This window comes from Lontra canadensis, unplaced genomic scaffold (assembly GCF_010015895.1).
Source record: "Lontra canadensis isolate GAN:19392208 unplaced genomic scaffold, GSC_riverotter_1.0 scaffold60, whole genome shotgun sequence".
Classification (NCBI taxonomy): domain Eukaryota; kingdom Metazoa; phylum Chordata; class Mammalia; order Carnivora; family Mustelidae; genus Lontra; species Lontra canadensis.
The window spans coordinates 6,989,720-7,004,324 of record NW_022631054.1 but is presented as its reverse complement, the minus strand read 5'-3'; the positions used below and the strand labels follow the sequence as shown (position 1 = coordinate 7,004,324).

The 14,605-nt window shown below is 38.6% G+C and overlaps 1 protein-coding gene across 1 annotated transcript in view; it reads right to left on the bottom strand.

The window, feature by feature from the left end:
- Positions 1 to 13,821, bottom strand: part of RLF (RLF zinc finger) — a 92,154-nt gene extending 78,333 nt beyond the window's left edge. Inside the window, exon 1 of the mRNA XM_032877398.1 lies at positions 13,552 to 13,821. Coding sequence (XP_032733289.1) covers positions 13,552 to 13,788 — 237 coding nt within the window. The 5' untranslated portion in view covers positions 13,789 to 13,821. The remainder of the gene's footprint in view (positions 1 to 13,551) is intronic.
- Between the last annotated feature and the right edge of the window lie 784 nt (positions 13,822 to 14,605).

Genomic DNA, 14,605 nt, shown 5'->3' with positions numbered 1-14,605 from the left:
GATACATAATTTAAATGCCAAACAGTAAACCAGATTAAAACCAATAATCAAGGGAATAAAAAAAATTGTATACAGAATGATTTATTAAACAGGTCAAACTCATTATTTCCACTAGATATGGATCCCAAAGGGCATCCATATTGTTTCAACATAAAAAAAAAATTACTGTAAATTACACTGCCAGTCTGCAAAGCTCATCACTGGCTCTCTGAATCTAAAACCACATTGCAAATGCTCTATAAACATCTAGGAAACTTTTTTCTTTTAATGAGCTGTATATCGACAGGAAAATGGTGGAAAGCTGCCCTACAGGATATACTTTAAAACATTACTCAGGATGGAAAGGAAATAAAGAAGTTGACAAACTGGGTACCTATCTGCTACCAAAAGTTATGCTAATGGCAATGTTATACTGTCCCACTTAATATTCACAATCACCTATCAGGGAGCTTTCTCTTACCTCCAATTTTATATTCAAGAAAAAGATCCAAGGCAAAGTTTAAGGTCACAAGAATGTTAGAAAGCATATTTAGAGTGAAATCTCCTAACTTCTATTGGATATGCTATCCATTTCATAAGACAATAAAATATAAGACAGACCAAAGTTTATGTATCCACATTTACTGTTAGAACTTTGTGGGATAATTTTTTCTGTATTTAACATATTCATCAAGTCCCTTACACACTGAAATAAGGATTTCACTCTGAAGGAAAAAGCCAAATAAGGACAATGAACATAACTAATGTAAACAAATAACTTCAGTTCAAATTAGTACAGTGGTTTCCACTGGGGTGGGCATTTATACTACAGGGGTAAGCAATAACCTACTAAGGGCAGATACAGTATTAACATGTTAAATGATTTTCAAATATTTCATCTTTTTTTTTTTTTTTAAGATTTTATTAGAGCTCCCACACACGCACAAGAGGGGTCGGGGCAGAGGGAGAAGCAATCTCCCACTGAGCAGGAAGCCTGATGTGGGGCTCAATCCCAGGACCATGAGATCATGACCTGAGCCAAAGGCACATGCTTAACCACTTAACCCCCCAAATTTCATCACATTAATATTTTTCTGTGATTGCTTATAATATAGGCACTGCATTAATAAAAGATTTATTATTCATTTATTTCAATAAGGATAACAAATGTTTGGAGAGTTAGAAAATAATCCTTGGCAAATGTTTTTCAACAGAAAAATTATGTAATTTTGAAGGAAAATCAAAGCTTAAAAATTATCTCATTTAAGCAGCAATCTGAAACCCCCAAAACAAACTGATTTGGCCCAATTCATACATCCATTCAGTGGCACCTTACTTAAAACACATAAAAATAACAATATAAGAAAAAGTTAGCTAATGGAAAGCACTAGGGTCTTTCCAGTTATTCAGCTATGACTTAAGTCTTCCTAGACACTAGTAGCACTGGTATATAACATCAATAAACGTTTGTTGGAAAATGACTACATGGGCATTTCTCATAGCAACAAGCAATCGCTAATTTGTATCATATATTCCAATGGCTTCAGGTTAGGCTGCAACTAACTATGCTTCTTTAGAACCTTTTCAAAGCAGCATGGAATCTTAAATTACATCATCACTCTCCAAGACTAGACAATCAAAAATTTTTTAAATGTCTTTGGCCCATTTTTATTTATTCTTAAAGATTTTATTTGTCAGAGAGAGAAAGAGAGAACACAAGCAGGGGAGCAGCAGGCAGAGTAGGCAGAGGGAGAAGCAGGCTCCCCGCCAAGCAAGGAGCCCCATGCGGGACCTGATCCCAGAACTGCGGGATCATGACCTGAGCCAAAGGCAGCGGCTTAACTGACTGAGCCACCCAGGCATCCATAGACAAGCAGATTTTATTTTTTTAACTATTTTATTTATTTACTTGACAGAGATCACAAGTAGGCAGAGAGGCAGGGGTGGGGGAGCGGGCTCCCCGCTGAGCAGAGAGCCTGACTCGGGGCTCGATCCCAGCACCCTGGGATCATGACCTGAGCCGAAGGCAGAGGCTTTAACCCACTGAGCCACCCAGGCGCCCAAGACAAACAGATTTTAATGACTTTCAACTGGTAACATTTTACTTTTTTTAACTAATAACATTTTAAAATACAGGTATGCAAAAAAAAAAGTAAAGACAAATTTCAAGTATCTAATACACATGAAAAAGCATGCAAATGCTATTAAGATGAAAATTAGTAAAATGGTATGAGAGCAATTACTTGCCACTATCAGACTGGCCAGTATTAAAAAGTTCAATAACACCAGTGTTAGCAAGGATATAGTCAAACAGGGACTCCTAAACACTACTGACAGAAGTACATATTCTGCTTTTTGTAGGCTAATATGCAATAAAATTTAAAATAAACATTCTCTTTAATACAGTAATTTCAATTCCAAGAATTTATGCTATAGGGGGGCGCCTGGGTGGCTCAATGGGTTAAAGACTCTGCCTTCGGCTCAAGTCATGATCTCAGGGTCCTGGGATCAAGCCCCGCATCGGGCTCTCTGCTTCTCCCCTCTCTCTCTGCCTGCCTCTCTGCCTACTTGTGATCTCTGTCAAATAAACAAATAATATCTTAAAAAAAAAAAAAAGAGTTTATACTATAGGTATTAATAACCACTGCTTAATGTTTAAGGATGTTCACTGCAACCTTATTTATGATAATAAAGAAGAACAATGATTTAATTATGGTACATGCTCAACATGTGTTGATATAGAAAATTGTTTTCAATATACTAAATTAAAATCTAAATTGCAGATTTGAGTTTTTAAGAATACACAAGAGATTTAACTCTTCTGGGAGTGACTAGAGGGACTGAAGGCAAAAGATGGCTTTTACTTTTTCCTTAAGCCTTCCTGTAGCACTATGTATTTTTTATATAAAAGCACTGCTTTTATAATTAATTTTTTTTTTTTTTTTAGTTAGAAAGTGTTGAGGGTACCTGGGTGGCTCAGTCAGTTATGCAGCTGCCTTCAGCTCAGGTCATGATCCCGGGGTCTGGGATAGAGCCCTGAAGCAGGCGCCCTGCTAAGCCTGCGTCTCCCTCCCCCCCTCCCTCCACTCGTGTTTTTTCTCTCTCTCTCAATCTCTCTAAAATAAAAATATTTAATTAGGGGCGCCTGGGCGGCTCAGTTGGTTAAGCCTCTGCCTTCAGCTCGGGTCATGATTCCAGGGTCTTTGGATCGAGCCCAGCATCAGGCTCTCTACTCCGCGGGGAGCCTGCTTCCTCTTTTCTCTGTCTCTGCCTTCCTCTCTGCCTACTATGATCTCTGTCAAATAAATAAATAAATAAATTTTTAAAAATATATTTAATTAGTTAATTTTAAAAAGAGCACAGAAGGCTTTGCTACCTGCAGAATTTAAAATCAAGGGTGTTTTTCAATGGAATACTATGTTTTCTTTTTTTAAATAGTAAATGTGTATATTCCATGAGAAAGATGTCTGTATTACGTTTTAATAAATAACCTCAACACTATTTTTCTAAAAATATGTGTGTGTATACACACAAAAAAATTCTGTAAGTATACATTCCCAAACTGTTCACAAAAAAATTCTGTAAGTATACATTCCCAAACTGTTAACCAAAGAAAACTATTAATCTAGAAAAACACAGTACTGAAGTATAAGGCTATGTGACAACTGTCATCCTTTACTGGCTCTTCTTTTACACTGTTCTAGTTTTTTACAATTAGATTCTATTCATGAATTGCTGGAACAATTAAAAATTCCAATCTTTAAGCAATCTTGAGAAAGAAAAACAAAGCTGCAGATATATTTCCAGATTTCAAGATATACTACAAAGCTGTAGTGATCAAAAAGTACAATACTGGCACAAATACAGACATACAGATCAACGGAACAGAAAAAAGAGCCCAGAAATAAAGTCATGCTTATGTGGTCAATTAATATAGGATGAAGGGAGCAAGATATAAAATAGGGAAAAGACAGTCTCTTCAATAAATGGTGCTGGGAAAATTGGACAGGTAGACGTAAAAGAATGAAAATGGACCACTTTCTAACACCATATACTAAAATAAACTCAAAATGGATTAAGGACCTAAATGTGAGGCCTGAAACCATAAAAACCCAGAAAAGAATATAGGTATCAATTTCCCTAACACTAGCCCTACCAACATTTTTCTGATATATATCCCAAGACAAGGGAAACAAAGCAAAAATCAACTCCTGGGAATATATCCTTTTGCACCACAAAGGAAACAATCAACAAAACAAAAAGACAACCTACTGAATGGGAGAAGATACTTGCAAATGATGTATCTGCTAAGGGGTTAATATCCCAAATATATAAAGAACTTAAACAACCGAACACCAAAAAAAACAAACAATCCTATTAAAAAATGGGTAGAGGACCTGAACCAAATTTCTCCCCCAAAAAACCATATAGATATCTAGTCAATAGACACATGAAAAGTTGCTCAACAGCTCTAATTATCATGGAAATGTAAATCAAAGCCACAAGGAGATATTACCTTACATCTATCAGAATGGCTAGAATCAAAAAGACAAGAAATGACAAGTATTGGTGAGGATGTGGAAAACAGTATGGAGGCTCCTCAAAAAGTAAAAATGGGGGGGGCAGTAAAAATAGAAGTACAAAAAAAAAAAAAAAAAAAAAAAAAACCCAACCCCAGAAGTATATATGACCCAATAATTCCACTTCTGGGAATTTACCCAAGGAGAACAAAAACACTAACTCAAAAAGATAAATACATCCCTGTGCTTACTATAGCACTATTTACAATAACCAAGATATGGCAGTAATGTTAAGTGCATCAACAGACAAATGCATATACATACATATAATAGAATATTACACAGCCATAAAAAAGGGATAAGATCTTGCTATCTGCAACAACATTGTTGGACCTAGAGGGTACTATGCTAAGTGAAGCAGGGCAGACTGAGAAAGACAAATAACAAAGGATTTCATTCTCATGTGGATTCTAAAAAAAAAAAAAACAAAACAAATGAATAAACAAAAAAAAAAAGGAGAATCAGACCTATAAATACAGAGAACAGAAGGCTGCCAGGGGAAGGGGGGGTAGGACAATGGGAAAAAAAAGTTGGGGGGAGTGGGAGATACAGGCTTTTGGCTATAGAATGGGTAAGTCATGGGAATAAAAGGTACAGCATAGGGAATATACTCAATGACACTGTAAAAACATTGTATGGCTGATGGATGGTAGCTAGGCTTGTGAGCACAGCATAACATATAGAGAAGCTGAATCACTACATTGTACACCTGAAACTAATGTAACACTCTGTGTCAACTATACTCAAAATTTCTTTTTTAATACTTATATACAAACACATACTGTATACATATTTTTCCAAAAATCAGACTAATAGACCAAGCTATTAATAATGAGATTACATGGTGGTTTCACTTTCTGCATTTACACATCTTAAGCTTTTAGAATGAGCATGTATGAGAGTCACAAAAATTTTAAAATGTAGATATTTAGCTTTTTTAAAAGATTTTAGAATTTATTTATTTGAGAGAGGACTCATCCTCTCACATTCACATAAGAATGTGTGCATGTCCAAGTGGGGTGGGGTAGGGGGGAGTAGAGGGAGAGGAGGAAGGAGACTCCAGGCTGAGCAAGGAACCTGATATGGGGCTCAATCCCAGGACCCCGAGATCATGACCTGAGCCAAAGGGAGACACTTAACCAACTGAGCCACCTAGTGGCCCCCATATTTAATTTTATTACTTTAAGATATATCTTACGTATTTTAAGCATACATATTTAAAAAGCAAATTTAAGAAAATGAAAGCACAATTAAAAATATGCCTATTTTATACAACCATATATCATAAAAATGCGATTTCCAAACTAGGTCATTCATTCTATCATATCTGGTAATAATTCCTACATATGTTCATATTAATAAAGCATTACTGTACTGGCTAATGTGACACATTCAGGCTATTTCCTTGGGAGTAAAAATACTATGTAATCAAGTGTCAGCACAAAAACCTAATAGATAACCCCAAAAAGGACAAGCAAGGCATTAAAAAAACACATTAAAGAATTCAGACACAGCACAAAAATGAGAAGAAAGAGACAAATACATTCATAGTTCCCCAGCTAGCTACACTGTAGAAATTCAGGTAAAACTAAATGAATAACCTTGAACTCAAGATACGTCTGAAATAGAATTCAATCTCAATTTCAAAAAAAATTACAATACACTGAAATATTTTTCATGTGGGACAGTATGTATAATTCAAAACCTGCAAAAACTTTAAAGGGAAACTTTTTTCATAAAAAAGATCATTATCATGTTTTAAGCTGAAACTGGGGAATCAAAATTCAGTGGTATGTATACATACAGCAATCCACTCTTCCCCAGTGATTTACTTTGCTATAATGAAAGAAAAACATGGAATTTGGGGGTGATATCAGGTTTAGAACTTGGCAAAATGTTAAATGTTCTGGACCTGCTAAGTTTGGCAAATGCTGCACAACACTTAATGCTCTCTGGGAGACTTATAATGCATCTTAACATATATGACACCTTAAAAAATATGTATCCCAACTTATATGAACACAGAATCCTTAGTTCAAGAAGTACTAACTAATACATAGAACTCATGGAACAAAACACAGTTTAAGGAATGCTGATATAGGAAAGAGAGCATGGTCTTAGGAGTCTGAAGACTCTGCCACAGCTTACTAACTGTGTGACCCTGGGAAAGTTACTTAACCTCCCTGAGCCTCAGTTTTCTATCTGCAAAATGAAAATAACACCATCTACCTGAGTGCTTGGCACAAAAAAGATGATTGATAAGTAAATAAATAGTCCCTCTAATTTTTCATGTAATGGTTTATATGTTGGCTTTAGTGAGCAATCCAAGTATGAGAAATCTATTTTCTTATACCATCTTGCTCAATCCCATATCTATGTTCAAGTTTTCCAGTTTGATGTCAATCATATCCAAAATAAATGTTTCAATCTGGCTAAGCAACCCCTGTTTAAAAAAAGTCTTTAAATATTTGTGGAATATAGACAACCATGTGAAATTTTTTTTAAGATCTTATTTATTTATTTGACAGAGAGAGAAATCATAAGTAGGCAGAGAGGCAGGCAGAGGGCTAGGGGGAAACAGGCTCCCCGCTGAGCAGAGAGCCCGATGCTGGATCCCAGGACCCTGAGACGATGGCCCAAGCCAAAGGCAGACGCTTAACCCACTGAGCCACCCAGGCGCTCCAACCATGGGAAATTCTTAAGAAGCATAAATAAAATTAATTTCTACTCTTCAGTAATCAAGATACAAAGAATAAGAATGGATCCCTGCTGGGAAGCAACATAAACTGGCTAACCAAAAATGTCCCTATTTCTTAATAAAGACAGGTGTAAGACTTGTTACTCTCAAGAAGTCTAGTCAGGGATTTAAGGAAGGAAGAAGATAAAAGATGAACAAATCTTGACTGAATACCCATTAAGTGCCAGGGACAATTCTAGGCACTGGGTAAACAAACAGTCAACACCTTCATGATGCTTACATTCGAAATGCAGAGACAGACAAATAGACACATTTGTCATAAGATATCAGATAGTAGTTGGTAATTTAAAGAAATAGAAAGCAGTGTTAAGGAGTTGGAAGAAGATGAAAAAGCTTTGTTTTAGATAAGGTAGTCAAGAAAGGCCTCTGGGAGAGGTGACAGTGTCTAGGACTAAGTGAAAACAAAGCATACTGTAGTTTACCGATGCCTTCGCAGGCTTGAAATAAGTGGTGCTTTCTACTAGACTTTTTATTAACATTGTTCAGAAGGGCACGATCCACAGGTAGATACAGAAATCACTACTATAAAAGAGACTGGGTGGTACCAAGTAACTGATAGCATCAAAGTTCCCACTGCTTCACAAGTCGCATTTATAATTACGTTTTGGTCACATGCGGTACAATGTTAGCTTCTGCCATTATAACTACCAGTCATCCAGTCTCTATTTAGAAATCTCCCAAGAGAAGGCAGCACAAAAAGAAAAGATAAAGTATTAAAAATCCTTTAAAATAAAGAGTTCAAGAGCTTTAAAGTTTTCATGGTCACCAATCTCAAGGAGTTAGGAAGACTGATCTCCATCTCAACATCTTCGAACTGTTGCCTTATTCAGCTGCTAACTCTTCCTCAGTACTATAATGCCTCCAATTTTCTCCCTCCAACAACACTACTCCTCATTCCACACATGTAAATGTGTACATTTTTATATGAACGGAGGCTAAGTTGACAAGGTATGTTTCCAAGAAACGCACAAAGTGTCCTCTCCTGTTCCTTTACAGTAATTTCTTATGATAAAGTTGCTTTTTAACATAGCAGATTTTACATCAAGTGTTCCTTTTGAAGTACTCACCTCTTGAGTATAACATTAAGTTCTACAATGGAATACATTCAACAAATTAGTTTTCTGTGCCAGGCACTGTATTAATTGCTAGGTACCAAGTATACAAAAAAGACTAAACAAGATCCCTACTCAGGTTGGTTTACTAGTCAATACAACAGACAAAGAAAGAAACAACTATTCAGGTACCACACTTACATAAAAGATGCTACTGGAGTATATTAAGTGAAAGAATCACCTCATTCTGTCTGCTGAAATCCAAAAACACTTCTGAAAGCCTTAATATCTAAACCTGGTCTTAAAGGATAAATAGGCAGATGGGGAAGGAAGGACCTTAAGGTTAATGAGGCCAACTGAGAGAGATACTGTAGTGAAGGTAGACTCCCTCCCACCCACCCAAAAGGAAGCTGGAAAGGTTGGAGATGGGAGCTGGGAAAGGGGGAGGCAGTGGCCAGATTCTAAAAGGCTTTGTCTGCCAGGCTAGGCTATTAAGTCAGACTTTTATCTTGTCTTTGGAGTAAGAAACCATTTAAGAATTTTAGGGAATAAAGTGCCTAATAAGATTATATTTACAACTTAGAAAGAACACCAAAATGGACTGTAGATGAAGCCAGTCAGAAAGCAAGAGAGATTAATGAACAGACTGCTCCAACAGGACATCATGAAGCCTGAACTAAGACAGTGACAGAATGAAAAGCAAGCGTTAAAAGCACAGGTGTGTACAAAGTGTCAAAAACCACAAACATCTAAGAGGAAATCTATCCAGTGCAATCAGAGAAAGCTTCACAGGAGGTGGTATGTGCCGTGGGCCCTAAACAAGGAAAATTTGCTATACAGAAAATGAGAGTAAAGGACAGAGGACAAAACAGAACAGTGGGAGGGAAGGCAGAATGCTTAATGACCTGAGATCTTGTAAGAGTAGTAATTCTATCCTTTTGGAGATCAAGCAGTTGGTAAATATTTACTGAAAGCCTAAGAGGGATCTTGAAAAATCAGATGAAAATTAAGATCACCCTTCCCAAAGTAACGCACTTGGAAATTTACAGGCAAAATTTTAATAAGAGGAGTAACTGAAATGGCATTTTGGTCCAAGAACTCCAAGTTCACCGCTAAATAAGAACAGCATTATGATGATGGGATTGGCTAGGCTCAGAGCTGATAAGTAAACTGGGAGTAAGGCGGTGAAGATTTTTTATTCTAAGGCTAAGAAATCTGGGAAACTCAGACAATTTCAGGAACACTGTAGTTTACAGATTATCTTATTTAGTCCATAAAACAATACATTTAATTGGATAACAGTAAGTACTATGATTATTCTATCTGTCAATGAGAAAACTAAGGGTTAAAGAAAATAACATACCAAGGTACCTCTCTAGTTTAAATGGTGAAGCCTGTATGCCTATCTGCTTTAGACCCTTTGAACTCAATTACTAACCTAGGAGAAACTTAAATATATGCCTTACTTATTTTAACATTTAAAAATCTATAAAGTCGGGGCGCCTGGGTGGCTCAGTAGGTTGGAGCCTCTGCCTTCAGCTCAGGTCATGATCCCAGAGTCCTGGGATCAAGCCCCGCATCGGGCCTTCTGCTCAGCGGGGAGCCCGCTTCCCCCTCTTACTGCCTGCCTCTCTGCCTACTTGTGATCTCTCTCTCTGTCAAATGAATGGATAAAATCTTAAAAAATAATAATAATAAAAATTTAAAAAAATAAAAATCTATAAAGTCACTATTAGCCTACAACCCAAAAGTTTTTCATATAAACAAGGTTTACTCATAAAACTACTTTGGTATTCTCATAGTATAATCATTCACTCAATAATTTCAAGTTTGTTAAGGTTCCTTAAAAAGCCTTCAAAATACATATTACAAAGAAAACTACCAGTTGTATAACTTCAGGAATCATGATGCCCCCCCCCCAAAAAGCAAAAACTTGAGAGGATATTATCAATTTTTCAACAAAACAGAGAAAGGCTTTTTTCTGGAGTTAATCTTATCCACCTCGCTTGGAAGACAATGTTTTCAGAAAAGGAATTAAGGGAAAGGAGGGAAAAGCCACATCCCATAGTCATTGAATACAAATATTCACTGAATACAAGTTGATCTAAGTATCATTTTCTTAGTAACTATTACTTCTGAAGTTTCATTTTTATCATCTTCACAAACTTCTGAAAATTGAAAACATGCCCAGAATGAGACAAGCTCTCTATCCTTTCATATGTTGGTTTATTTCTTGATTTGGTGCAATTCCAAAGATAGAGCCATACTGCAAGAGCTGGAGAGAATATGGTCCCAGCCTGTTGCAGGAGGAATCTACTTGGTACAACCTAAGTCTCTGGAACACTTCTAAACTAAATACCTGATGGGGCACCTGGTTGGCTCAGTTGATTAAGCATCTGCCTTTGGATCAGGTCATGATCCTGGGGTTTGGGGATCAAGCCCCAAGTCTGGCTCCCTGATCAGAGGGGAGTATGTTTCTCCCTCTGCCCTTCCACCTGCTTGTGCTCTCTCTCTCAAATAAATAAAATCTTTAAAAAGAAAAAAAAAAAAAACCTGAACACCTGATGAAAATATTTTGTGGCAGTTAAGTATCCGAGAGAACACAAGTCAGGTTACTTATCTTTACATATTAAGTGCTTCTAGAGGGCATGTTCCTGTTGCCAACACATAGTGCAATGTCAGGCACACCACAGTGAAGGAATGAATAAATCTTATTCTGCCTTTCAAATGTGAAACCAGGAGCTATTCAACCAAATTTGAATGGTGACATTGTTCCTCCTTCATCATAAAATTATGAACAAGGACACCCTGAATTGATTTTATCTTGGCTATTGAAAAAAAAAAGTGACAAAAATATTGTGGCAAATATTGTGAAGAGCTGTCTATAAACTTTCTAGTCTACTGTTTGTATAAAGCATTACAAGGTGATAAAGGCCAAAAAAACAAAATAAATTCCACAGGCACAGTTTGCTCAAGGTTATTAGCAAATAAGTGGAAGAGTCACAATTAGGACCCAATTAGCTCTCAATCCAATGTGCTTCCTATTATATCAGTCATCACAGAAACATCTTTCTTATTTATTAGTCCAAAAAAATATTTTGAGAAAAATTTTAGGCAAAAGGAAAACTCGTAGAAAAGACAGATTACAAAAGTACTTGTAATTACTTCTGAAATTCTTCTGTGTCCTGACATTTCTAGGTGTCACCAAGACTCAAGACATTTAAACATTCAATTAAAATGATAGATGAGAGCCGCAAGTACTATGCATGAAGAAAAAAAGAAAGAAATTATATATATATGTGTGTATATATATATATATATATATATAGTATCCTCTGACAAACTTCAATTTGACTAGTTACATCCATTCTTGTTATCTTTCTATGATGACAACACAAACTTAGAAGGCTTCCCCCAAACCTACATCTTCTCATCATCCTCACTTTCCCTCCTTGTCCAATTAGCTCCCCATTCTCCCAAAGTTTCAATTTTCCTTCACATCTCTACCTTTTGGCACCGAAATGCTCCGCTCCCCTCCCTTCCCCCAACATTGCCATGATGCATTTTTATCCTTTCAGCCATAGGGGCTTCCTGGACCACCCTATCCAAAGCGGCCTCTCCCAGTTACTTCTAAGTTCATAACTACAAATCACAGTTAAACTTTTAATTGATTTTTACTAGTTAACTGTCGTTCCCATTAGGATGTCCCATGACGACTTTCCCCTCTACATTGTCTCTACAACACCCCTCCTTTTCCATCATTACCAAAACTGGTTTTGGAAATAGTTATTTCTACCACCTCCTCCTAACTGTAAGCTCATCAAGGTTGTAAAGTGCGGTCTTACTCATTTGCTCAGCACCTGGTGAAGTGCCTGACACCATCCAATGCATTCAGTAAAAGTTTGTTAAAATAAATGTGTGCAGTAAGTAGGAATATTCATTAATAGAGAAAAAGCAAAGAACAATTACACCTCAACACTTCCCAGTGCAGGGAAATGCTGTAGGGTGTAGACATAAAAACTGTAACGATACAATGTATTAGCAAGGACAAAATTCCATTTGAAGAGATGAGGTGTCTCTGGCTCGGCAGAGAGGAGGTAGAAAAGCAATGCAAGCAAGTCTACTTTTTATTTCCCACTGGACCACCAGAGCAAACTGTCCCCTAAAATTACAACTCTGGAACACTGCAATTTATTCAGCTAACTCAACTACTCATCAAGTGTCCAAGCACCGACATAATACTATTACTTTGCATTCTCTAAGATACACCAGGTGAGGAGCAGAGGGTTGGCCCTGAAACATGGTAGAACAAACAGCAGAAGTCATAATGGCATAGCTTTATAGAGAAAAATCCCGAAATGGCCATGCAGACCAATCTAAACATACCAATAAATACGTAACCACAGGTTAGGACCCACTATAGCACAGAAATGGTCATACCACTACCAAAAGAGACCACACTCCCCCCCACCTTTCTCAATCCTCTTCTGCTCAAAGATCCTAATAGCCACTACAAAGCTCAATAGCCTCATTCCTGGTAGCACAAACCTCAAAGGAATACAGGAGAAGCGAAAAGAAGAGCTTCACAGTCTCCCCGCCTCCCCGCCTCAAAAAAATAAAAGAAAATAAGAAAAAATAAAAAACCAAACAACCAATGGGCTCCACAATCCATAATGAGAAAGCCCCAGATGCCTTTCAAAGCCAACTGTCAGATCTTTTAGGGGCCCAAATGACGTTGACTCCAAAGATAAGTCTCTGGCCACAACATATATCTCCGGATTATTCAGGAAAACCCAGGTTTTCCAGTTTGGAGATATGCACTCAAAAAAGGATCTCCCATTAGAACGAGCAATCAATCTCTCAGGAGGCAATGGCGCTCCAACCACCCGGCAGGGGGACAGGCAACGGCGACAGGGCACGGCCCTTGCAGGGAGCCGCCGGCGCCCTCCGGGCTCTCAGTCTGGCCCAGCACAACCCGCCCTGGCGGTGGCCAAAGTCGGGCAGTGGTGAAGGGGGGCCAGCGGTCGAGCTTCCCGAGCTGGGCCTTCTCGGCCCGGGGGCGCGGCAAGACGCGAAGGTGGCGCCTTTCAGTCCGGCCCCGGCTGCGGCAACGGATCGGGGGCCTCTTCCCCTGGCCTCCCCACCCCGCCACCCTCACCCAGCCAGTCAGCCAGCCCCTCACCTGGCAGAAGCTCCGGCAGTAGTTCAAAGATGAGACCTCCGACACCTCCTGCTCCCTCAGCTCTGTCTCCAGCTGCCACAGACACGGTCGCAGTCCCGGGGCTCCAGGCGCCGGAGATGCAGGGCGATGACCCCTAGCCATGGACTCAGTCTCGGTTCCGTCTCCGGCTCCCGTTCCCGCCGGAGCCTCAGCCCCGGCCCCGGCGGCGACGGCGGCGTCTCCCTTTCCGTCCGCCATCTTCCCACGGCCCAGCAGCGCGTAGGCAACCAAGCCACGTGATTCAGCCCCGGCCCCGCCCCCGGCCGACCGCACGTGGTGACGCACTCCTTGGCGACGCGGGCGCGGGCCGGATTTCGTCACTGGGTCCCAGGGTACTCTCTCTCAGCGGCCTTCCCAACAGCCGCCCTGGCAACCGTCAGGAGGCTACTGGCCTCAGTCCTACCTGCCTCAGCCCTTCTAGACTCTTAAGAGTCACGAAGTCACCGAGCCTGACATACATTTAGACATAATCCAGATATGAGAGGGATGACACTGGAGCTGCGATCTCAAGAACGAGAGAAAAGCATCACCAGTAGAAGGAACATAAGCAAAGGTTGTGAAGCTGAAATGAAGACTAGCTCCGTGGGAAGGTGGTTTTTAACAGTGGGCATTACAAGTCAGTAGGGAAAGGATAACTCTTCAAGAAATGGTGCTGAGAAAATTTTTTCCAAAAGGAAAGAAAAATAATAAATGTTTCAAACCATATCCAAAAATAAATCCCACAAGGATTAAAGGCCTCGAAATATTTTTCAGGAAATATATCTGTATGATATTAGAATAAGGAAGAATTTCTTAAATAAGATCCAAAAGGTACAAACCATGTGAGAAAATATTGTTAGATTTGACTGCATTAAAATTTGTTAATTCTATAACAACGTAAGTTTAAAAAAGATGCAACACAAAGACAAGCCAAAAACTAGAAGGTATTCAAATAGATAAAACCAGCAAAAGATTAATATCCAAAAAAAGTTCCCAAAATCAAAAGGAAAAAAAAGCATACAATCTAGTAGAAAAC